Source organism: Balaenoptera ricei, chromosome 17, assembly GCF_028023285.1.
Source record: "Balaenoptera ricei isolate mBalRic1 chromosome 17, mBalRic1.hap2, whole genome shotgun sequence".
Lineage (NCBI taxonomy): Eukaryota > Metazoa > Chordata > Mammalia > Artiodactyla > Balaenopteridae > Balaenoptera > Balaenoptera ricei.
The window spans coordinates 64,748,930-64,772,884 of NC_082655.1; the positions used below are offsets into that span (position 1 = coordinate 64,748,930).

General features: G+C 38.3%; 1 protein-coding gene across 15 annotated transcripts in view; it reads left to right on the forward strand.

The window, feature by feature from the left end:
• STAU2 (staufen double-stranded RNA binding protein 2) overlaps positions 1-23,955 on the forward strand; it is a 318,701-nt gene that overhangs the window by 109,514 nt on the left and 185,232 nt on the right. For all 15 annotated transcript variants that reach the window (XM_059901309.1, XM_059901320.1, XM_059901308.1 and 12 more), the window contains 4 exons: positions 9,037-9,196; positions 10,475-10,582; positions 12,649-12,861; positions 20,445-20,582. In XM_059901309.1, coding sequence (XP_059757292.1) covers positions 9,037-9,196; positions 10,475-10,582; positions 12,649-12,861; positions 20,445-20,582 — 619 coding nt within the window. The remainder of the gene's footprint in view (positions 1-9,036; positions 9,197-10,474; positions 10,583-12,648; positions 12,862-20,444; positions 20,583-23,955) is intronic.

A 23,955-nucleotide genomic window follows, 5' to 3' on the forward strand; every position in this document is an offset into this window, starting at 1 on the left:
CACTGCTTTTGCTGTGTCCCATAGGTTTTGGGTCGTCGTATCTCCATTGTCATTTGTTTCTAGGTATTTTTGGATTTCCCCTTTGATTTCTTCAGTGATCACTTCGTTATTAAGTAGTGTATTGTGTAGCCTCCACGTGTTTGTATTTTTTACAGATTTTTTCCTGTAATTGATATCTAGTCTCACAGCGTTGTGGTTGGAAAAGATACTTGATACGATTTCAATTTTCTTAAATTTACCAAGGCTTGATTTGTGACCCAAGATATGATCTATCCTGGAGAATGTTCCATGAGCACTTGAGAAAAATGTGTATTCTGTTGTTTTTGGGTGGAATGTCCTATAAATATCAATTAAGTCCATCTTGTTTAATGTATCATTTAAAGCTTGTGTTTCCTTATTTATTTTCATTTTGGATGATCTGTCCATTGGTGAAAGTGGGGTGTTAAAGTCCCCTACTATGATTGTGTTGCTGTCGATTTCCCCTTTTATGGCTGTTAGTATTTGCCTTATGTATTGAGGTGCTCCTATGTTGGGTGCATAAATATTTACAATTGTTATACCTTCCTCTTGGATCGATCCCTTGATCATTATATAGTGTCCTTCTTTGTCTCTTGTAATAGTCTTTATTTTAAAGTCTATTTTGTCTGATATGAGAATTGCTACTCCAGCTTTCTTTTGATTTCCATTTGCATGGAATATCTTTTTCCATCCCCTCACTTTCAGTCTGTATGTGTCCCTAGGTCTGAAGTGGGTCTCTTGTAGACAGCATATATATGTGTCTTGTTTTTGTATCCATTCAGCCAGTCTGTGTCTTTTGGTGGGAGCATTTAATCCATTTACATTCAAGGTAATTATCGATATGTATGTTCCTATTCCCATTTTCTTAAATGTTTTGGGTTTGTTATTGTAGGTGTTTTCCTTCTCTTGTGTTTCTTGCCTAGAGAAGTTCCTTTAGCATTTGTTGTAAAGCTGGTTTGGTGGTGCTGAACTCTCTCAGCTTTTGCTTGTCTGTAAAGGTTTTAATTTCTCCATCACATCTGAATGAGATCCTTGCTGGGTAGAGTAATCTTGGTTGTAGGTTTTTCTCCTTCATCACTTTAAGTATATCCTGCCACTCCCTTCTGGCTTGCAGAGTTTCTGCTGAAAGATCAGCTGTTAACCTTATGGGGATTCCCTTGTGTGTTATTTGTTGTTTTTCTCTTGCTGCCTTTAATATGTTTTCCTTATATTTAATTTTTGACAGTTTGATTAATATGTGTCTTGGCGTGTTTCTCCTTGGGTTTATCCTGTATGGGACTCTCTGTGCTTCCAGGACTTGATTAACTATTTCCTTTCCCATATTAGGGAAGTTTTCAACTATAATCTCTTCAAATATTTTCTCAGTCCCTTTCTTTTTCTCTTCTTCTTCTGGGACCCCTATAATTCGAATGTTGGTGCGTTTAATGTTGTCCCAGAGGTCTCTGAGACTGTCCTCAGTTCTTTTCATTCTTTTTTCTTTATCCTGCTCTGCAGTAGTTATTTCCACCATTTTATCTTCCAGGTCACTTATCCTTTCTTCTGCCTCAGTTATTCTGCTATTGATCCCATCTAGAGGTTTATCATTGCTTGGTTCCTCTTTAGTTCTTCTACGTCCTTGTTAAATGTTTCTTGCATTTTGTCTATTCTATTTCCAAGATTTTGGATCATCCTTACTATCATTATTCTGAATTCTTTTTCAGGTAGACTACCTATTTCCTCTTCATTTGTTAAGTCTGGTGTGTTTTGACCCTGCTCCTTCATATGCTGTGTGTTTTTCTGTCGTCTCATTTTGCTTATCTTACTGTGTTTGGGGTCTCCTTTTCACAGGTTGCAGGTTCGTAGTTCCCGTTGTTTTTGGTATCTGTCCCCAGTGGCTAAGGTTGGTTCAGTGGGTTGTGTAGGCTTCCTGGTGGAGGGAACTAGTGCCTGAGCTCTGGTGGATGAGGCTGGATCTTGTCTTTCTGGTGGGCACGTCCACATCTGGTGGTGTATTTTGGGGTGTCTGTGGCCTTATTATGATTTTAGGCAGCCTCTCTGCTAATGGATGGGGCTGTGTTCCTGTCTTGCTAGTTGTTTGGCATAGGGTGTTCAGCACTGTAGCTTGCTGGTCATTGAGTGATGCTGGGTCTTGATGTTGAGATGGAGATCTCTGAGAGATTTTTGCCGTTTGGTATTACGTGGAGCTGGGAGGTCTCTTGTGGACCAGTGTCCTGAAGTTGGCTCTCCCACCTCAGAGGCATGGCCCTGATGCCTGGCTGGAGCACCAAGAGCCTTTCGTCCACACGGCTCAGAGTAAAAGGGAGAAAAAATAGAAAGAAAGAAAGAAAGAAAGAAAGAGGCTATAATATAGTGAAGTAAAATAAAGCTATTATAAAGCAAAGCTATACAGACAAAATCTCACCCAGAAGCATATACATATACACTCACAAAAAAAAAGGAAAGGGGGAAAAATTAATATATCCTGCTCCCAAAGTCCACCTCCTGAATTTGGGATGATTTGTTGTCTATTCAGGTATTCAACAGATGCAGGCACATCAAGTTGTTTGTGGAGTTTTAATCCGCTGCTTCTGAGGCTGCTGGGAGAGATTTCCCCTTCTCTTCCCTGTTCGCACAGCTCCCGGGGTTCAGCTTTGGATTTGGACCCGCCTCTGCGTGTAGGTCGCCTGAGGGCATCTGTTCCCCGCCCAGACAGGACGGGGTTAAAGGAGCAGCTGCTTCGGGGGCTCTGGCTCACCCAGGCCGCGGGGAGGGAGGGGTACGGAGGAGGCGGGGCGAGCCTGCGGCAGCAGAGGCCGGCGTGACGTTGCACCAGCCTGAGGTGCTGTGCGTTCTCCCGGGGAAGTTGTCCCTGGATCACGGGACCCCGGCAGTGGCGGGCTGCACGGGCTCCCGGGAGGGGCGGTGTGTAGAGTGACCTGTGCTCGCACACAGGATTTTTGGAGGCGGCAGCAGCAGCCCCAGCGTCTCACGCCCGTCTCTGGGGTCTGCGCTGATAGCCGCGGCTCGCGCCAGTCTCTGGAGTTCGTTTAGGCGGCGCTCTGAATCCCCTCTCCTTGCACGCCGCGAAACAAAGAGGCAAGAAAAAGTCTCTTGCCTCTTCAGCAGCTGCAGACTTTTTCCCGGTCTCCCTCCCAGCCAGCTGTGGCGCGCTAACCCCTTCAGGCTGTGTTCACGCTGCCAACCCCAGTCCTCTCCCTGCGATCCAACCGAAGCCCGAGCCTCAGCTCCCAGCCCCGCCCGCCCCGGCGGGTGAGCAGACAAGCCTCTCGGGCTGATGAGTGCTGGTCAGCGCCGAGCCTCTGTGCGGGAATCTCTCCGCTTTGCCCTCTGCACCCCTGTGGCTGCGCTCTCCTCCGTGGCTCCGAAGCTTCCCCCCTCTGCCACCCGCAGTCTCTGCCCGCGAAGGGGCTTCCTAGTGCGTGGAAATCTTTCCTCCTTCACAGCTCCCTCCCACTGGTGCAGGTGCCGTCCCTATTCTTTTGTCTCTGTTACTTCTTTTTTCTTTTGCCCTACCCAAGTACGGGGGGAGTTTCTTGCCTTTTGGGAGGTCTGACGTTTTCTGCCAGCGTTCAGTGGGTGTTCTGTAGGAGCAGTTCCACGTGTAGATGTATTTCTACCGTATCTGTGGGAAGGAAGGTGATCTCCGCGTCTTACTCTTCCGCCATCTTCTCTCCTCTCTCATTCTTTCTTTATTCTTGTAGTGACTTGTGAAGTCTTGAAGACAGGCCAAATCTAAAGACTTTTTTGAGATCTAAAGAAAGGGAAACTTTTATTTGAAATTTTGTTTGTTTTTTATAAAACTTCCAGTGGACAGAGGGCAAAGAGGAATGGGAAAAAAAAGCGGTCTTAACAAACAGCCTTTATAAGCCTTACACTGTTAGGCAGTGTGGCACTTGAGCCCATTTTTCTGACCTTTTGCTCCTGCCTGTTTTTGTCCCTGCTTGGCTTGACGTACCCTAAAAACATAGAGTCTCATTGTGGAGGTCTGTTTGTTCAGCACCTACTCGGTAAGGCACCTCTGAAGTCTGTTAGTGGACCTTATTAGGTTAGAAAGAACCCTTGCATTAGCTTCTCTGGCCCGCCAAGGACATAGCTAGTTTAATAAACATATATGAAGAAAAATAGAAGAAGATAAAGCAGATTTTCAGGAAACTACTTAAGGGTTTCCTAAGCTCTGAAGTTAGGCAGACTTGAGTTTGACCCCCAGCAACTTGGTTGGGGAGATTTGCTACCTCTCAAGGTGACCATGGGGACATCTGTCTCACCAGGCTGCCATGAGGATTAAATGAGAAAGAGGTGTAAGAAACCTAACCGTGGTGCTGTAAGGACTGTGTGCAGTCCTTTGCTTGCATGGGGTTAGAAACTGTCATCAGGTCGCGTCAGCCACATTGTAGGCTGTGGTGACCTGTGGAGCAGGTGCTCTCAGACTTCATTGTGCAGACTCACCAGTAAAACCTGTGCAACTGAAGACTCTTGTTCCATCCTCAGAGACTGATTCAGCAGGTCAGGGTTAGAACACAGGAATCTGCATTTGTAACAGGCACTAGAGATGATTCTTATGAAAGCGGGATCACACTTTATAAAATATACTTTGGAGGCGGAGGGTAGAAGCCGTTTGACCTTGAAACTTTAATAGCCTGGATGGGTGAGTTTTCATGGCTCATCTTTTAACAGTAAAAGATAGGGATCTAAGCATTGATCATAAAATTCTAATTGAGGAAAATCATTCAAGAATAGCAGTGTAAGATTAGGTAAGTATATATATGTGCCAATTTGTAGAAATAAGTGCATCACTTATTAGAAGCACTTTACCAGAAATAAATAAATAAAAATAGAAAAAGGAACTCCATTAAATAGAGCATATCAACCTTTAAAGTTAGTAAACTCTGAGCTTCTTTACCAAGGGAAATGAATATTTAGAGACCAGGACCTAACACAAAAAGAATTCTTCATCTTCTCTCCTGTAATTCAATCTGGGAGCCATTAATGAGAGTGCTCTGGTTAATCTTAATTGTCATGATGATATGAGGAGATGTGATATATAAGGTATTCAAACCACGTGGGGTAGATTATTAAGAATCATTGTTAAGTAAGAGGATGGAATGAAACAAGTCAGGCGTCGGGTCTTGGTATTTCCTGCGGTTAGTGCTAGAATATTTTACTTTTTATGTTAAAAATACAACATACCTAATTTTCCCTCTGATATTTATGCAGTATAATATATATGTACATACGTATCCACATCAGGCACATACACATACATAGAGCCATATTTGATGCCCAAAAAGGAAGAGGCCCCAAGGGCTCTTTAGCGTGCAATTAATATTTTGGTCAGAAAATCAGCAGATTGTTTCAGTATGGTTATGTGTTATGACATCATATTCCAGTAAAGTTATAATGAACAGAAATTTTGTTTGTCTCTGTGGCAAACCGAAATGAGTTTTGTAATTGTCAGCAGGCCTTAGTGATTATAGTGGCGCCCACTCCCTCCACCATAGTTAAAGGTCTGTTAGCATTCCAGTTGTGGACCTCTATTTTCAGAAGTGTATAATTAATTGTAAACATTTGCTCTGTGCGGAAAGCTTGCCATGTAGGATCTCAGTCCAGAAGTAAATTTCTGATTTCAGGTTGTCTGTTTTGAAGTTTTATAGTGAAACCAGTTAAAAATACGCATAAAGTTCTGTGGAGGTGGGAAAACTGAATTTTGTGGGAAACAAAACGAAAATAACCTGCATTGATGATATTAGTCTGTCAAAATTTCTGCATTAAAGGGATCTAAAATAAAATAGGTAATAGGAAATTGTGTACTTCAGTGCATCACTAGTTACTGCAGTCAAAGAGCAAAAAAGATTGTGGTTTTAATGCTTTTTAGTCTCTGCATGTTAAAAATATCTTTTACTATAAGTGATTTTTTTCTTCCTTTAACTTTTTTATATTTGCCAATTAAAAATGAGAACATATGACCTACAGTAAAAACACGTTTAAAGTATTTTATCTTAATAGAAAACTGTGGGCCAAGAAAATTGACTTTAAAAATTTAAAACAGGGACTTTTTCTTTTTTCTTTTTTTTCATACTCACTCTGGATTTCTCCACAACATTTGACATTGTTGATTATCCCTTCCCCTGACATTGTGTTATAATTTCTTTTCTAACTCTGACCCTCTTTCATCTCCTTCGCTGCTGTCTATTATTTCCCCTGCCTTTTGATCATGGGCATTAATCAGATCCCAGCCTTAGGCTGTCTTTTTTGGTTCTTTTACACTTACCCTTTCCAGGTGCTTATCCACTCAACATGGTTTCAATTATTACCTCCCAAATCTGCATCTTCAGTACCGATGTACATTTCTAGTCCTTCACCTTCAGTAAACCTTCACTGATTAGTCCCATCTGCCTGTGAATTCTTATAGAGTGGGCTCTATGCAGTTTATCTCAGGTTGAATATAGAGCTCTGCCACTTGGATGTCCAATAATCATCTACAACTTTAGTAAGACCTCGATTGGCTTCTCTTTGCTTGAAAAGAGACACTTTCCAGCACAGGAGGGATTTTTAACTTAATCTTTTAGTGTTGCAGTTATATACCCAGCATTCCATCAAAATCGAATCTGTTAGTTTTGCTAACTTGCCCAGTCCAGTGGTCACAGTTCTCAGTCATCATTTCACTTGACGTGTGAGCAGCATTTGACACAGCTGACTCCTCCCTCCTGCTAGATATACTTCTCCCATTTGGCTTTCAGGAAGGGCACTCTGCTTGCTTGGTTTTCCTCCTGTCACGCCCTCCCGCAGAGTTCTCACTGTCTTGTGGCTTTAAATTTCACCTACATATCGATGATGCCCAAATTCTATCTCCACCTTGGACCTCTTTCCTGGAGTCCAGACTCATAAATCTGACTGTCTCTTTGACATCTTCATTTGGATGTCTAACAGACTGAATAATTTAACATCTCCACCCCAGAGCTGTTGATCCTAGCAAACCCATTCCTTTTGCGGTCTTCACCAACTCAAGGCATGGGTGCTGCATCTTCTAGTTGCTCATGTCAGAAACCCTGGGGTCTTCCTCGACGCCTCTCTCATATTCCATGGCTAGTCCTTGGGTAAACCCATCTTCTCCACTTTTGAAATTCATCCAGAATCCAAGTACTTCTCATTACTTTCAAAGCTGCTACCCTAGTTCAGGTGTCTGTATTATTTCAGTAGCCTCTTAACAGATCTCCTTGCTCCTGTCATCATTCCCCTACAGTCTGTTTTCAACATAATAGTCAGATGATCCTTCCAATCAATGGAAGTCAGATTATGTTGCTTCTCTCTTTAAAATCTGGCCATTGCACTCCGGGTAAAAGTCAGATCCTTACAGTAATTTCTGAGGAAGGCCCTATGGAATCTGGCCACCTCTTCCCATCTCTTAGCTTTCCTTCCTTTACTCCCTTGATGCTAACCAGGTGGGAATCCTCTGAATTACTTGAACACGTATCTGTGTGGTTTCCTTCCTCATTTATTCCAGGCCTTTACACAATTGTCATCTTCTCAATGAGACACTCACTGGCCACTCTGTCTAACCCCCCCCTCCCTGTCCCACCCCACCTGACATTTCTGAACCTTTCCTTCTTTTTCTGTTCAACATGTAGTTCTAACATACTAGATATTCTACATATTTATCTTATTTATTGTCTGTCTTCTCCACTCTAATGTGTGTTTTTTGTTCACTGTGATAGTCCCCCATCATAAGAAGGTGCTCCGTAAATAATTGTTAAATTAATGGATTTTATTGCAGATCCTCTTAATTTCTTCTAAGTTTGTTCTTTCTTCTTCCAGCCCCCTTTATCCCCTCATGTCTGCATCAGTGCCGCTTTCTAGTCACGCATCCTTACCCCAGTCTCATTAAACACAAACCTGCTAAAGATTTTCACCTTAAATACATTTTATTGTGATTCTTTCTGCTTAAGAATTGGCTTAAACTCTCCATTCTTTCTTATGTTGAATCTGATCTCCTCATTACTTTGCAAAGTACTTATTACTTTGCAGTAGTAGCTCCATCCTACTACTGTTCTTCGCATGTCTAATCATGATTATCTTCTGCTAAAAGCACAGTAATCTGCGTGTTGTCACCTAAATGGTCTTGCTTGTCTCTCACCTCTGTGGCAGGTCCCAGTCCTTCAGCACCAGACCATTTGGTTCACTTCTGTCAAAATGTGACTGAAAACTTCTTGCCAGGAAGTCTTCTGTGATATAATTAAATAATTTTTACAGTATTTATGTTTAATGTTGTTTTCTAAAATATGTTTTTCATGGAGATCAGCATACATTCTTTACTGTCGATAGATATATTGACTCACATTTTATCTTTTATAAATACATTCGTGAGGTTAAAACTTTATTGGGGGGACTTCCCTGGTGGCGCAGTGGTTAAGACTCTGAGCTCCCAATGCAGGGGGCTCGGGTTCGATCCCTGGTCAGGAAACTAGATCCCACATGCATGCCGCAACTAAGGAGCCTGCCAGCCACAACTGAGGAGCCCGCCTGCTGCAACTAAGACCCTGCGCAACCAAATAAGTAAATAAACGAAGAAAAAAAATTTTATTGGGGTTAATAAGAGGGTATGGTGCATTATATGGTTGGTGTCATTTTAAAGAAAAGAAATCTTACTAATGATTATAGAGTGATTTTTTTTTTGGCTGCGTTGGGGCTTTGTTGCTGCGCACGGGCTTTCTCTAGTTGCATTGAGCAGGGGCTGCTCTTCGTTGCAGTGCACGGGCTTCTCATTGCGGTGGCTTCTCTTCTTGCCGAGCACAGGCTCTAGGTGCGCAGCAGTAGTTGTGGCTCGCGGGCCCTAGAGTGCGGGCTCAGTAGTTGTGGCGCACGGGCTTAGTTGCTCCACAGCATGTGCGATCTTCCTGGACCAGGAATTGAACCCATGTCGCCCGCATTGGCAGGTGGATTCTTAACCACTGAGCCACCAGGGAAGTCCCTATAGAGTGATTTTATTGAGCTAACGGTAATATTTTTATTTTCTTACTTTAGGTATCATTGCCCAATGCCCAAGATCTTTTATGTTCAGCTGACTGTAGGAAATAATGAATTTTTTGGGGAAGGAAAGACTCGACAAGCTGCTAGACACAATGCCGCAATGAAAGCCCTTCAAGCACTGCAGAATGAACCTATTCCGGAAAAGTCAGCTCAGGTGGGTCACTGCTGCATGTTGCAGCCTGTTTCTTATAGTTGCCTAGGGAGGTTACTGAGAAGACAAACAAATGCTTTTTTACAAATAAGGGAAATCTCTGCTGATAGGAAGGACCACTAGAGTAGCGATCTGCTACGATTTGCTGCTCAGCTTACCTGTGTGCTATATTAGACTCTTGTGTTCCTGCTGGGCTGACCTTACTTTTGAGCACTTTGGTTCACCCTGTGGAGTTTCCAGGCAAGGCAGGATTTGGGAATGTGAGCAAGGATGAGAAATAACATTCATTTACCTTGCATCGAATGCTACGGTTTATTGAGCATGGATTACATTGTATTAATTAATCTAGAATCAAGGAGTTTAAAGTGGAGGAGATCTTTATGAACTTTTTAGTCCTACGTTATTTTACCGGTGAGGTTATTGAGGCTGATCTTCAGTAATTTCACTCATTCGCATGGCTTCAGCTACTTTCTCTGTTGACTTCAAAATAGTATCTCCAGCCCAGGCATGTCTCTAAAGTCACCTTCTTAGCGAGTTCTGCACTTAGTTATTTGAAACTGTGCAGTTCAACCTGTACAGTTTCCCTTTCCTCAAGCCTGTTGTTCTTCCCCCTTTGAGATTTATCTTAGTTAATGGCAGACTTAGAATTTTTGTCCTTGTACACTTTCATTATGACCCTTATCTGTTTGCTTATCTGTTTTCCCACTAAGTCATAAGCTTCTTGACAGCAGGAATACTGTCTCTTGATCTCTTTAATGCTTATACTATGTTCAGTATATGTGAGGCCCTCCAGAAGTAAGTGTTAAATAGGTGAATAAGTAAATTGGCACAGAGCTCCAAAATCCTGGTTTGCATCCTGCATTCTTTCTGCAACTTAGTCTTCATAGAAGATTAAATATCATACACCAGTGGAGATAGTGTGTGTGTGTGTGTGTGTGTGTGTGTGAGTGTGTGTGTGTGTGTGTGTGTGTGTGTGTAATGGAGGTCTCTAAAGAGAACTGGGTCGGAGGATATAGGATAAACTCAAATTAGTGAATGGTTGAGTAAAAGATTTCCACACTCAGCATTTATCCTTCTACTTTGAGGAAAAAAACTAAAACCAAATCACAAGAAGCCTCACAGCAAAGCCCTCGACTATGGTGGTTACATGTAAATCCACAAGATCCAGTTTCTGGTTTCCTGTTTCCTATTGTATTTTAGATAGGTTCTCTTGATTGTTAAATACATGTAAAGTTTGTTACAAAGTGAAGATTCAATGTCATCCTATTTTTTGTGATTTAGAATGGTGAATCAGGAAAAGAAATGGATGATGACAAAGATGCAAATAAGTCTGAGATCAGCTTAGTGTTTGAAATTGCTCTGAAGCGAAATATGCCCGTCAGTTTTGAGGTATGTGTTCAGCAGAGATCTCCCATTTTTCCCTCCTCGCTCCTTATTATTTTAAATAAACAAACAAATCAGATTGACAGATAAAATTTTAGTACCCTGAAAGAATTAATGTGCTTCCTTATGTTTGAACTCTCTATCATGAAATGATACAAGCCCTGAGAAAATAGAACTTATGGATTCCTGCTGATTCTCTTTGCCTTTTCTGTATTAAGCCCTTTGTGTACATGATATTTCAAGTTTCATCATAAAATTTATTCGCTGAGTTTAAGATAATTTGTAGTAACCTATAAGATTTGGTGTTTTTGATAAGACCACATTGAAAATATTCAGTATAGTTAATATTTAGTGACATGTATATATTAATATCTAATTTCTTTTAAATTTATGGAGGCCAAAATATGTTTAAATTTAACCTTTACTAAGAAGTCACCAAGAAGTAATTAAGCAGCTCTTTAGTTTACAGCTAGATAAATGTGTCACAAAATATTTATAAAATTGTGTGACATTTAAAAGAGAAAAAATGTTAAATTGTTATAATACCTCCTTTATTAAGAGGTCACTAATTTTGCAACTCAAATATCTAGAAAATAGGCCAAACCCAGGAAATAAGCTGAAACAGTCTATGAGTATCTATCTTCCTTCAAATTATGTGATGTTCATCAACTAGAAAGCTCCCACATTTTACTCTCACTGGCCGGATCTACTTACCTCGACTGAAAACCTGTTTGCTTTCTTAGACACAGTCCTAACAAATTGGGTTATCTGATTTCTCAGTCCATAGGGACTAAAGGCAGCAAAATGAGGAAGGCAGGAAGAGAATGTACTTGAAGGCCTGTTGGTCCCAGCAAGAAATGATAGGGAAAATATGGAAAACCTATCAAAAGTAATTGCATATAACTCAAAAGTCATTGGAAGATGGGGCCTTTTAAAGGCTACAGTGAAGAGGAACAGTTTTAAAAGTCTTAGATGTCCTTAGAGGCATCAATATAGTATAGTATAGAATCTCTGATGTTCATAATGATGATCTAATGTGAACAATAAGAGGTTAAATATTTAGTCAGTAGAGTATATATGTATATTTTTTAATTGAGGAAGATGTCCATCAAAGTGGTTAAACAGTTTTGGTGTTTCAACTTAAATTACTTGGAAAGTATGCTTATCATAAATTCCTTATCCCCAATAATATTGGATTATTGAGATACTGTATCTTTTCCTAATTGGTATCCAATATTAGAAGACAGATTTTTAATATAATGTTCAATGGTAAACTATTTAAATAGGGTTTTTTTTTTTTTTTAGGTCAGACTTTTGAAGGAGACTATAAAGCACTCAGGTTTTGGAAGGCATTTTCCTCCCAAAACTGGTATAGCTTAAAAAGAGCACATTAATTCAGGATTTAGGAACATTTATAGCAGACAGATTCATAATCCATTACTCTAGAAAGTTAGGTATTTCTATGGCATATCTACTTACCTATTTAAGGCCATGTCACAGAGCGTAAACATTCCTTTTTGTAAAACAGCCTTTGAGGTCTCCATCAAAATTAGGTTATTTTTCATACATAACCTGTTTTTGAGAGGCTTCCACATGCAGGATGCTTTATGGGTTATAAAACTCCAATAAGACATAGTCCTGGCACTCCAGTAACTTACTCTTACAGAGGAGAAAGGTATGTACACAGTTATATGCAAATTATCATTCTGGATGGCCTGTGTACCTAATGTAATATGGTATGTTTTATGTTCTTAATTTTCTGTTGCATAAGAAACAGGGTAACCATAATTAGAATTGCCTGTTTTAAGCTAGTAAAACACAATTTTGACCATGAATTGAATGTGTTTATTTAGATTTCTGTTTTTTCAAATTCAGTTCATTAGGCATCATAAGTATCATAAATGAATAGTCCCTGTATAATGACTTCATAATAGCTTTATTGAAGGAATCTATAATTTTGGCATAATTCTTAATAGTTTCCATCTTGATTATGATATGAACATTAAGAAAGATTCATGCCATAAGAACACATCTTAAGTGCCTGTACTGAATATTTTACTTACATTTAATAGGTTATTAAAGAAAGTGGACCACCACATATGAAAAGCTTTGTTACTCGGGTGTCAGTGGGAGAGTTCTCTGCAGAAGGAGAGGGAAATAGCAAAAAACTATCCAAGAAACGCGCTGCAACCACTGTCCTACAGGAGCTTAAGAAACTTCCACCTCTTCCTGTCGTTGAAAAGCCAAAACTGTTTTTTAAAAAACGCCCTAAAACAATAGTAAAGGTAAGTATATGCTTGTGAACGTTAGTTTTACTATGTAAACATTATAGTATCTGTAGCTAAAAGTTTTTTCATAGGCCAGGCACTTAAACCTGTGGGTTATAAACAGTCCCAAAATCAGGGTCGGACATGTGTCTATAAATGAATAACAATTCTGTTTTGCTTTTAGACACTTGTATACCTGTGTTTGTTCATGAAATAATAATACCTTAAATAGTTATAGTTTTTTATGGTTTAAAAAATACTTTCCCATTCATGATCACCTTTGGTAAAATTCTCATCATGATTCTGTAAGGCAGATGTTACCGCTCATTTTACAAATAAGGTTTTATGAGACATAGTCAAAGAATTTGCTCACTTGCATTCACCTATTGTGTGCAGCAGCCTGAACTACTGATCTGTAATTCAGTGTTCTTTCTGCAAACCACACTGCTGTATGGTGACTGCTTAGGATTTCAGGACGTGGTGGTTGGTGCAGAGTAATAATCATATGAGTAATCCTCACACTGATGACAGCAGAAGCAGCCAGTAAATATAAAGCGCTCAGTGTGCCAGACATGGTCCCAGCCCTTCACATGCTTTATCTCATTAAATCCCCATAGCAGCCCTAGGAGGTCAGCGGGGCGATTTGGTTTCTATTCTTTCAGGCATGAATACCGTGTCAAAGAAGAATATAGAGCACACAGCTTTTCAAGATGTTGTAACTCTTTCTTTTACTGAATCAGATTTTATTTACGTTAACCCAAAAAAAAAAAAAAAAAAAGACAGAGGTCAGAGGAATGAGATGAATTAGCACTTAGCACAGGACGGTGCCTGCAGACACTCAGCGTGTGTGACGTGAATGGAGCGAGAGTTCTGCTCCCAGAGAAAGCCTTAAACTGCCAGCGCATCAGCGGCTAGCTCAGCCTCGCTTATTTAGCAGACTTCTTCAGAGTATCAAGGATGACAGAAGTGAAGTACGTTTTATCTTTGATGGATTTCTTTTGTTTAGATCCTGCAATGGTACAATTGAAGTATTTCTGTAGGTTTTATATTTTTGTACCTTTGCCTTATTTAAAAATACATGCATACATATTTACATAAATACGTAAATACCTATATAAACAACTACATAAATACTTGTTCTTTTTAATGAATACTGTCATTACTTCACTGAGAGGCTGTAGATTATGCATTTCCTGAAATAGCATTCTACGTTGTGCTGCAAGGTAGACTAAAAATAAACGCCAAATAGGTCCACTCATCATGAGTCATAGTGGTTTTGAGGACTGGCTTTCATTTATATGCTCTAACCACATGGTCAGGGAGTAGGATATGGTTGTTAAGAAAATGGCCATTAGAGTCAGAAAATGACCTTGGAGTGTGAATCCTTGTGACCTGAGCAAGTTACCTAACTTTTCTAATCTTTCACTTGTCTATTTATAAAGTAGGAATAATAATTGAACTTGCTGCACAGGATTGTTATGTGTTACTTGAAATACTACGTAGAATGTATTAGTCATTATTATTAAATATTTATTAACAATACAAATAATAAGTACTCAATAAATATTAGCTATTGTTATTTTGTATCTAATTCTATTCACATTTTACATGTGCATGAATGTATCCATGGTCTGTTTTCCTAAATCTTTATATATATAAAATCTATAGCTTCTCCATGATGGAAGAACAGTGCTCTGCATCAGAATGGCAGTGCAAAACTGGTCACATTAACTTCCACCTAATCTGTTAAACTAAATCTAATCTTAATAAATTAAGAATAATAAGCCTTTAGTCTAGAAAAGATCTATCACTTTTTATAGTAGAATATAAATATAACTCTTGTAACTTTTAACCATAGCCATTAAAAGCAAGAGTATTGTTTAAATGTTATTCCACAAAGGGGGGAGAGACGTTTTGAATTCTAAAAATAATTTGCTACTACCTCCAATATATAAGCATGTTATTCTAGAACTTTCTTCCTATCCACCATTTAGATCTCAGCTTAAACTTGACTTCTTCAGGGATGCCTTCTCTGATCCTCCCCCAGTCCCAGATTCGGTTCCCCCCCTACAATTTTCCTCACATACATCACACTTGGAGTTTCTTGTACCATATCTGTCTTATGTTAAAGTCTGTAGATATTCTCTGAAATGTAAGGTTATTTTGAGAAAGCAGCATGCATACAATGAGTTGGAATCTAGATAATTTTGAGTATGATCAGACCTTCTAGTGGGCCAGTAAGTGGATCAGCTTGGATAGTGTCTTGGTTTTCAGCATTTTAGTCACTTCCTTAAATGTCTTCTACATCTAGGGTCTACCATTCCTTATTATGCAACAGAAGTAGAGGAAATAGCTGTTGATGATTTACCTTGATTTTATTTAGAATAATGAAATTATCACATTGTCTCATTTGATCCTCTTAATCACTCTGTGATGTAGATATTATCCCCATTTTACAGATGAGGTTCTGGGTGTTTAAGAAACTCCCCTAAGACCACAGAGCAGAGTCAGGTTTCAGGTCCAGAGTCACATCTGATGCCAGTGCCCATTTGAAACTGGTTGGTTGTGAACTCCTTTTGGATTTTAATTTACTCTACAGAGTCACCTTGTTAAAATGTAATACTGCCCTGATGGTGTCTTTGGGTTTAGATTCTGTTCTTTAATGTCGTTCTCTTCTGTAAGATGAGGGCTCAAAGGAGGTTTTCTGATGTTGGAGATAAAGTTTTCTGAATAAGACTGTCCTTACTGGTTTGTAGAATGATAATCTAAGACTTGCTATCCAAGGAATAACTTAATTTTCAAGGGTGCTAGTAGTTAATTTCAATCAAGGGAAGAAACCAGCCATTCTTAACGTTCTCAGAACTCCATCATTCTCTGATTGGATTTATGCATCTGGTTCTTTGTCGTTGGAATCTGTATCAACAGCGTCTTTCGAACTTACAGACATTCTTATAAAATAGGCAAATTAAACAGGAATAAAGACAACATACCATTGGAAGTACATGTTTATGTGATCATCTTCATGGACATCTTCTAGTGCGAGACTCAAGAGCTTCCCTTTACCTTTTCATTGGCATTTCAATCTTAGACTTACGGGTTATTATCTGTATTTGTCTTTTCTCATCAGTCCTTCTTTACTTCCATTATAATATATATTTTTTTCATTTTCTTGGTATGTAAGTAGAAGTAGAAACCAGTATTTTATCAAAAGCTGAAATTTTCCTTTTCTTTCTTCTCCCCCTCTACCCAACTATTGCAGTATTGAAGTTCTCAGCCTTTTCCCTCTCTTTCTCTCTCCTAGGCTGCTCTTCATACTTCTAGGGCTTCAATTCAGTCCTTATATAGATGATTCCCAAATACTCTTCTGTGCGCGACACTGCCTGTTGGGGCTCTCACTTAATAGTTCACAGGCCCCTGAAACTCTGTCCAAAACTCATCGTGTTCCCTTCTGAACCTCTTCCTCCTCCTGCATTCCTTATCATAGTGACTGGTATCCCCATCCAGCGGCTGAAACAGAATCCTGGGAGTCCTTTTTAACATCTCTCCTACTCCTTGTATAGAGTCAATCATCAAACCCTATTGATTCCATCACTTAAATATTTCCTAAGTTGGTCCATTTCTTTCCATTCCCTGCCAACCTTTTGATCCAACTCACATTCATGTCTTGCCTGAACTACTACAGTGGGTTTTTAATTGGCCTTCTTCCTACAAGTACTTTTGACATCAAAAGATCTTTTTAAAAGTGTTGTCTTTTAGAAATACTGATCAGATCATGTCATGCCTCTACTTAAAATCTTTTAGTAATTTCTCATTGTTCTTTGGGTAAAACCCAAAATCCCCAAAACATAATTTAAAAGACCTTGCAGGATCTGACTTAGAGGCTGTACCTGCAGCACCAAGCTAGATATGGTCGAGACTCAACAACTACAGGAAAAGCTAAGACTATATAGTGGCTCTTCTGTAAGTTTAGTGTAACATATATAAACTGTAACTTAGTGATTACCCTTGTCTCTAATACCTGTTTTAGAGTAAATTTTCACAGGTGGATATAAAGTGCTGACCATAGGACATGCAAACCTTCATTTCTAGGAATAATATATGAAGAAAGTTAGTTTGCATACAGAAAAAAATATTTGATTTGCAAAGGTTTTTTTTTTTTTAAACCTTTTAGAAGCCACTAAAAAGGCTATACATAAACTTAAAAAAAAAGCTTTTATCAAGTTTTATTCATAAACATTACCTTATATAAAGTTAAAAATAGAGTGCCTTCTAAAAGGTTATATAAGATGTGTATGTAAGTTAAAAAGCATACTAAATAAGAGTAAGTGAGACCTACCACCCAGCTTGAATATAGAACATTTCTCGGTAAGGTTGAAGCTATCTGTATACCCTCTTCTGTCACATCCTGATACCACCTCCCTTATGTAACCTGCCATCATTAGTTTTGTGTTTAATGTTTCCTAATCTTACAGTTTTACTACATGTTTGTTTTTCTGAAAACTGGTATTTGGTTGGTTTCTAAAATAGCTTTATTGAGGTGTAATTGACATACAGTGAACTGTACATATTTAAAGCATACTATTTGATATGATTTGATATATGTGTACAGTTGTGAAACCATGACCACAATCAAGATAATGAACCTATCCGTTGCTCCCCAAAGTTTCCTCATTCCCCTTTGGAATCCCCCCACCTTCAATTCCCAAGCAACCACTCTTTTTTTGACTGGCTTTGTTCACTCGGTATAATAATTTAGAAATTCATCCATGTTGTTACAACTGTTAATTGTTGGTTCTGTTTTATTGCTAAGTAGTATTATATTGAATGGATATACCATAATTTGTTTATCCATTCACTCTTTGTTGGATATTTGGGATGCTTCTAATTTGGGGCTATTAAAAATAAAGCTGCTGTGAACATTTGTGTCTAAGTCTTATGGGCATATGCTTTTTTTTCTCTTGGGTAAATACTTAGGAGTTGAGTGGTGTGGTCATTTAGTAGGTATACAACATTTTAAGAAACTGCCAATTGTTTTTCAAAGTGATTGAACCATTTTGTATTCTCAGCAGCCATGTGTGATAATTCTAGTATCTGCATATCCTTTCTAACACATAGTATAGTCTTAAATTTCAGTTGTTCAAATACATGCATATTGATATCTCATTTTGGTTCAGATTCCTCCAGTGACTAATGATAGAGCATTTTTTTGTATATACAGTAGCACATGAAGCTTGATGAAGTGTTGTTCAGATCTTTTGCTCGCTTAAAAATTTTTAAGTAATAATTTAAATAATAACAAATAATACATTTAAAATATAAATTTATTATGGAATTTTGAGAGGTCTTTATACATTCTGGGTACAAGTATTTTTTAATCAGATATGTGGTTTGCAAATATTTCTCCAAGCCTGTGACTTGTCCTTTTTAAAGAACAGAAGTTACTAATTTTGACGAAGTTCAATTTATTATCATTATTATTATTGAATATGGTTTTGGTGTTGTATCTAAGAAATTGTTACGTAACCAAACCAGAAAAATTTCCCCTATATTTTCTTCTGGAAGTTTTAGTTTTAGATATTACACTTAAGCCTATGAACCATTTTGAGTTAACTTTTGTGTGAGGTATGGATTGAAGTTTTGGGTTTTTTCTACATGTGAATATCCAATTGTTCCAGTACCATTGGTTGAAAAGACAACCCTTTCTCCATTGAATGGCTTTTGCACCTTTGTTGACCATATATGTGTGGATCTACTTCTGGATGCTGTTCTGTTTCACTGATCTCTTTGTCTGTCTTTCTGCCAGTACCACACGTACTGTCTTGATTACTATAGCGTTATAATAAATCTTGAAATCAGGCAGTCTGATTCCTCCAACTTTGTTCTTTTTTCAAGGTTGTTTTGGTTATTTGTCCTTTGCATTTCCATATGAATTTTAAGTATTGGCTTATTAATTATTACCCAAAAAGAGCATGCTGGGGTTTTGATTGGGGTTGATAGATTGATTTGATTGGTTTGATAGATTTGATTGACAGATCAGTTTGAAGAGAATCAACATTTTAAGAATATTGAGTCTGCTGATCCATTAACATGTGTGTCTGTCCACTTACTGAGATCTTATTTAATTTCACCAGTGTTTTGTAGTTTTAATGGGCTTTATATAAATTATATCATACTTTATATATTATTCTGTACTTGCCTTTCTCACTTAACATTTTTTTCTTAAATTCATTCATCTTGAGGTATGTAGCAATACTTAATTCATTTTCACTGTGATATGCCGTTCCATTGTATGAACATGCCATAATTTATTTTTTCTTTTATAGATGAATGTTTAGGTTATTTCCAGTTTTTCTTTTTTTGCTATTTCAAATAATGCAGCTGTGGATATTCCCATACAAATGAGCTAGCACATTTGGGTAACAGTTTTCTAGTTGAATAGGCTACTGAGGAGTGGGTTTATTTATTGGCTTTACTAGACATTGCCAAATTGTTTTCCAGTTTATATTATGATCAGCACTGTGTAAGTTTTTGTTACTCCCCATCTTCACCAGTTGAGGCTGTTGGACTTCTTTTGCTAAATTGATAGGTATGAAATAGTATCTCACTGTGGTTTTAATATGCATTTTCTGAGTCTTAATGAGATGGATTATCTTTTTATATGTTTTTTTTCTTCTGTTAAATATCTGTTCATCTCATTTGCCCATTTTTGTTTTATTTTTTTAAAATTTTATTTATTTATTTATTTATTTATTTATTTATTTATTTATTTATTTTTGGCTGCATTGGCTCTTAGTCGTGGCAGGTGGGATCTTCATTGAGGCACGTGGGATCTTCCATTGCAGTGCGCGGGCTCTTTGTTGTGGCACGTGGGCTTCTCTCTAGTTGTGGGCGTGGGCTTCTCTCTAGTTGTGGGCGTGGGCTTCTCTCTAGTTGTGGGCGTGGGCTTCTCTAGTTGTGGTGTGCGGGCTCCAGAGTGCATGGGCTCCAGAGCGAGTGGGCTCTATAGTTTGCCGCACGCGAGCTCTCTAGTTGAGGCGTGCAAGCTCAGTAGTTGTGGTGTGCGGGCTTAGTTGCCCCATGGCCTGTGGGATCTTAGTTCCCCGGCCAGGGATCGAGTGCACGTCCCCTGCATTGGCAGGTGGATCTTTACCACTGGACCACCAGGGAAGTCCTGCCCATTTTTATTTTAGATTGTCTTTTTCTTAATACTTTTTAGGAGTTTTTAAAAATATATTTTGGATACTGGATATATCTTTTTTTAACTTACATGTATTTCAAATATCTCTTCCCAGTTCATGGCTTATCTTCTTACATTCTTTTTGGTGTTTTTTGATGAGTAGAAGTTGTGAAGCAACTCCTACTGTATTAAAGAGTTTAAAAGGATAGTTGACCAACTTATCAATAACACTTCTAAGCCCTAAATCCTATAGAAGCCTAGTTTCAGATCCATTTTATAATTTTCCTTTATAAATTTTCATTTATTTCAGACAGAGTTTTGGGGTGCAGGGGAGGAGGTGAGAACCATGGTTTCTTTAAGGACCTAATAACAAGTTTTAAAAGCAGGTCTCATGTTTTGAAAATTTTTCTTAAATTTTTTTTAGGCTGGACCAGAATATGGTCAAGGAATGAACCCCATTAGCCGCCTGGCTCAAATTCAACAGGCCAAAAAGGAAAAGGAACCAGATTACGTTTTGCTTTCAGAAAGAGGAATGCCTCGACGTCGGGAATTTGTGATGCAGGTATTTCTAACTTTTATATTAAAAGATTTTTTTAACTATTGAAAAAATTTAGAAATCCTGAGGCTGGAATAGAGATATGGTGGAAAAGAAAACTAGGAATTAATAGTAGAAGGTAGAACTGTTTACACTTAAAAGTGTTCATTCCCTCCAGGCCCATCTACCAACTTGGTTGAAACATTCAAGTGTCAAGGACATGTTAGAATAGATAGTATGAGTTTCTAAGGGACCGTGAGCTCACGCAGAGTTCATCATTTAGAATGCCTATCTGTAACTTAATGTGTTGCAGTTTGCAGCTGGAGTCTATTAACTACTGGGAATAAAAGACAGATGGAATTAGAAACAAAATTTAGAAGGGTGGATGTAGTATGTGGAACAGGGCCAAGAGCATGAGCTTTTGAGTTATTAGAAAAATTAGGAAAAGGGAGCTAGCTGGCTACCTAACTGTGGTGAGGACTGAGGGACTCAGAATTGCTGAGAGATTTAACTGCTGCGTTGTGAAGCCAAGAAAATTGAAGAATGGTTGCTGGTGTATTGGTCGATGGGTGGGGACTAGGAATGAGGTAGAAGGCCTAAAATGCCCTCCTTCGTTTTAAATCCTATACCTATCCATCTTCATTTGCCAAGTCAAGCCCCGGTATCACAGAAACTTTTCATTTTTATTATGAAAATTTCAAACGTATCCAAAGGTGGATATATTTAATAGTATGCTTTTAAAAATAGTATAATGGAAGAGTATAATGGCATCTTGGGGAATATACCCATCATCCAAAGCCAACAATTAAGATTTCTGCTGTACTTGCTTTGGCTACCAGTTTTTCTTTCCTCCCTTCCTCCCACCCTCCTTTCCTTCTTTTCCTGAAGTATTTTAAAGCTGCTTTCTAACCACATGTCATTTTAGCCTACATACTTAGTGTGTATCTCTAAAACATATGGAAGTTTTTCTTACATTTTCTTACATTAGGCATGGTTCATTAGAATCATCTAGCACCCAGTCTGTATTTAAATTCTCATTGTCCCAACTGTTTCTGTTATAATAGGCTTGTCAGAGAACCTTTTTCCAGTCAAACCTGTGGCTCTCATTTTTAATAAAACCCAGTTACAATCAACAGATGTTAATTAAGTGCTGATCCATGGCAAACGTTCTGGACTCAAATATAGTATCTCATGTTGATTAACTTTTCATGCATGTCTAAATTTTACCTTCCTTCCTAATTTGTAATCCCCATGTTTCTTTATGTCACAGTACCCAATATGGCGGTATGTATGTAGTAGGACCTTCATAAACCTGTGAGGTATATTTGCTGCCTGCCTGATTGAGAGCTAGTATGTTAGGCTTTTGTTGGCGATATAAACTTATGATGTAGTTACAGGTGAACCACGGTTGGGAACTTAGATATCCAGAGAGGGGGAATTCTTCTGTGGTTTGTGAATGCATTATTGTCTGGATGTCACTGGGACCCGCAACAGTGTGGTTCCAGTATTTTCACTTTGTTAATAAACACGTGCACCGTTTTTCTTTTTACATTCTTGACTTTAAAGAATTATAGAAAATAATTCTTTGAACTCCGAAACTTGAGGGAAAAAAAAATCCCCTACATTTTAGACCTGTGTCAGGAATAAAAACTGGCTTTGACTTTATTAAACAATTCCTTTCCTGTGGAGTATATTGAGTACCCCTTTTGAAAGAGGAATTTAGAATATCTTAGGCGAGCTTCCATTTTATGGGTATTCATAAACATTCTAGTCAAACAGGAACATTTGGCTGTACTTTTAAATGTTTTCACACTGAATTCATATTGTTTTTTCCTTCTTGTGAAAGCCCCAGTGGATTCATTACAGTATTGCAGCAACTTCATCAAAGTAAAGGCTTTTGTATAAACTACTTAAACAATGTTATCATTCATTATAATTGAATCGTTATAATTGAATGTGGAAGTAAACTATCTAAAGATAATGTGCTCATATTTATCTATCACCAGAAAAACCCCACAAACAAATGTGTGTTATAAAATGGATGTAGTTACTTGTATTGATTACTAGGTAAAGGAAGATCTCTGATGACATTATTTGGATATTTAGGTCCAGAGAAAATTTCTTAAAGTTTTTTTTTTTTTTTTTTTGGAGAGACATATTTTAATTTTTCAAGAGAAAATAACGGTAACTAAATTGTGTATCAGCACATTCTGTTATTATGTGTCATATGATGTTAATTTTTCTACCTGTGATTAAGATCTCCAGATTTAAAAAAATATATGTAAAGGAAATTTCATTTGTGACTCAGTGAAAGATAATTAAGTTTTTGGTAAATGCTATTTTAGAATTTTTTTGTTGGTTTTTTGAGGACTTGATTAATTTAAAAAAAATTTTTTTTTAAATAGTATCTTGGTTTTTTTTTTTTTTTTTTTTTTTTGGGTGGGGGCGCCGTGCTGTGTGGCATGTGGGATCTTAGTTCCCTGACCAGGGATCAAACCCGTGCCCCCTGCAATTAGAAGCGTGGAGTTTTAACCACTGGACTGCCAGGAAGTCCAGATGACTTGATTAATTTAAATGATTTGTTTAAAGACAAAAAATCTGGCCGTCTTAAATTTATTGCATAGCAAAATAATTGAGCTTCTTTGCAGAAAAATTAACATTTTAATGTAAAAGTCTTATAATAGTTATAAAATTTGTGAGCTTTCTAGGAAGATGACTTTTGGAAGTTTACTTACATACTTACTTGACTTTTATAATGCAGTGATTTTTTTTTTGAGTGACCACTGTGAGTGCTGGCAGGGAATCAAAGTCCTTTAGCACAGTGGTCTTTTTCAATAGTAACAAATAACTCTGGGGTAACCAACTACTCACAAGCTATTGAACCATGCAACTAAAAAACTTGTGTCAGACAAAGGGTGGGTGAATGGGAAAAATGAATCTGGAAGCACCTGTTCTGGAAATAAGTCTTGAGGTGTCAGAGTAGGTCAGACGGAAAGCCAGCAGACATAGATTTAAGGTGAATGCTGTGATGGGAACCCCATGGCCCAAGAGCAGGAACCTGGAGCCAGAGGGCCTCAGGCCTGGGCAGGTAAATGAGATTTAGGGATGAAGCAGCAGAAGATTTGAATGAGAATGACAAGACGTATATAGCCTGTGAAAACAGATGAAACATCTTTCGCTGCTCAGTTATCTTTTGCTGCCATTTACTTTGGCAAGTCTTGTGACCCTCAGAGCAGTAGAGGAAGCTTCTGACGTAGCTGGCCTGATCGTTTAGCTAGCATGCATTCCAGCAACAACACAGGGTCTGGTGAAGCTGGCGAACAAACCAAGCACTGGAAAAAACAACAGGTAGCAGAGGCTGGCTCTAGCCAGGGACTCAAGGACACACAGGGCCTTGATA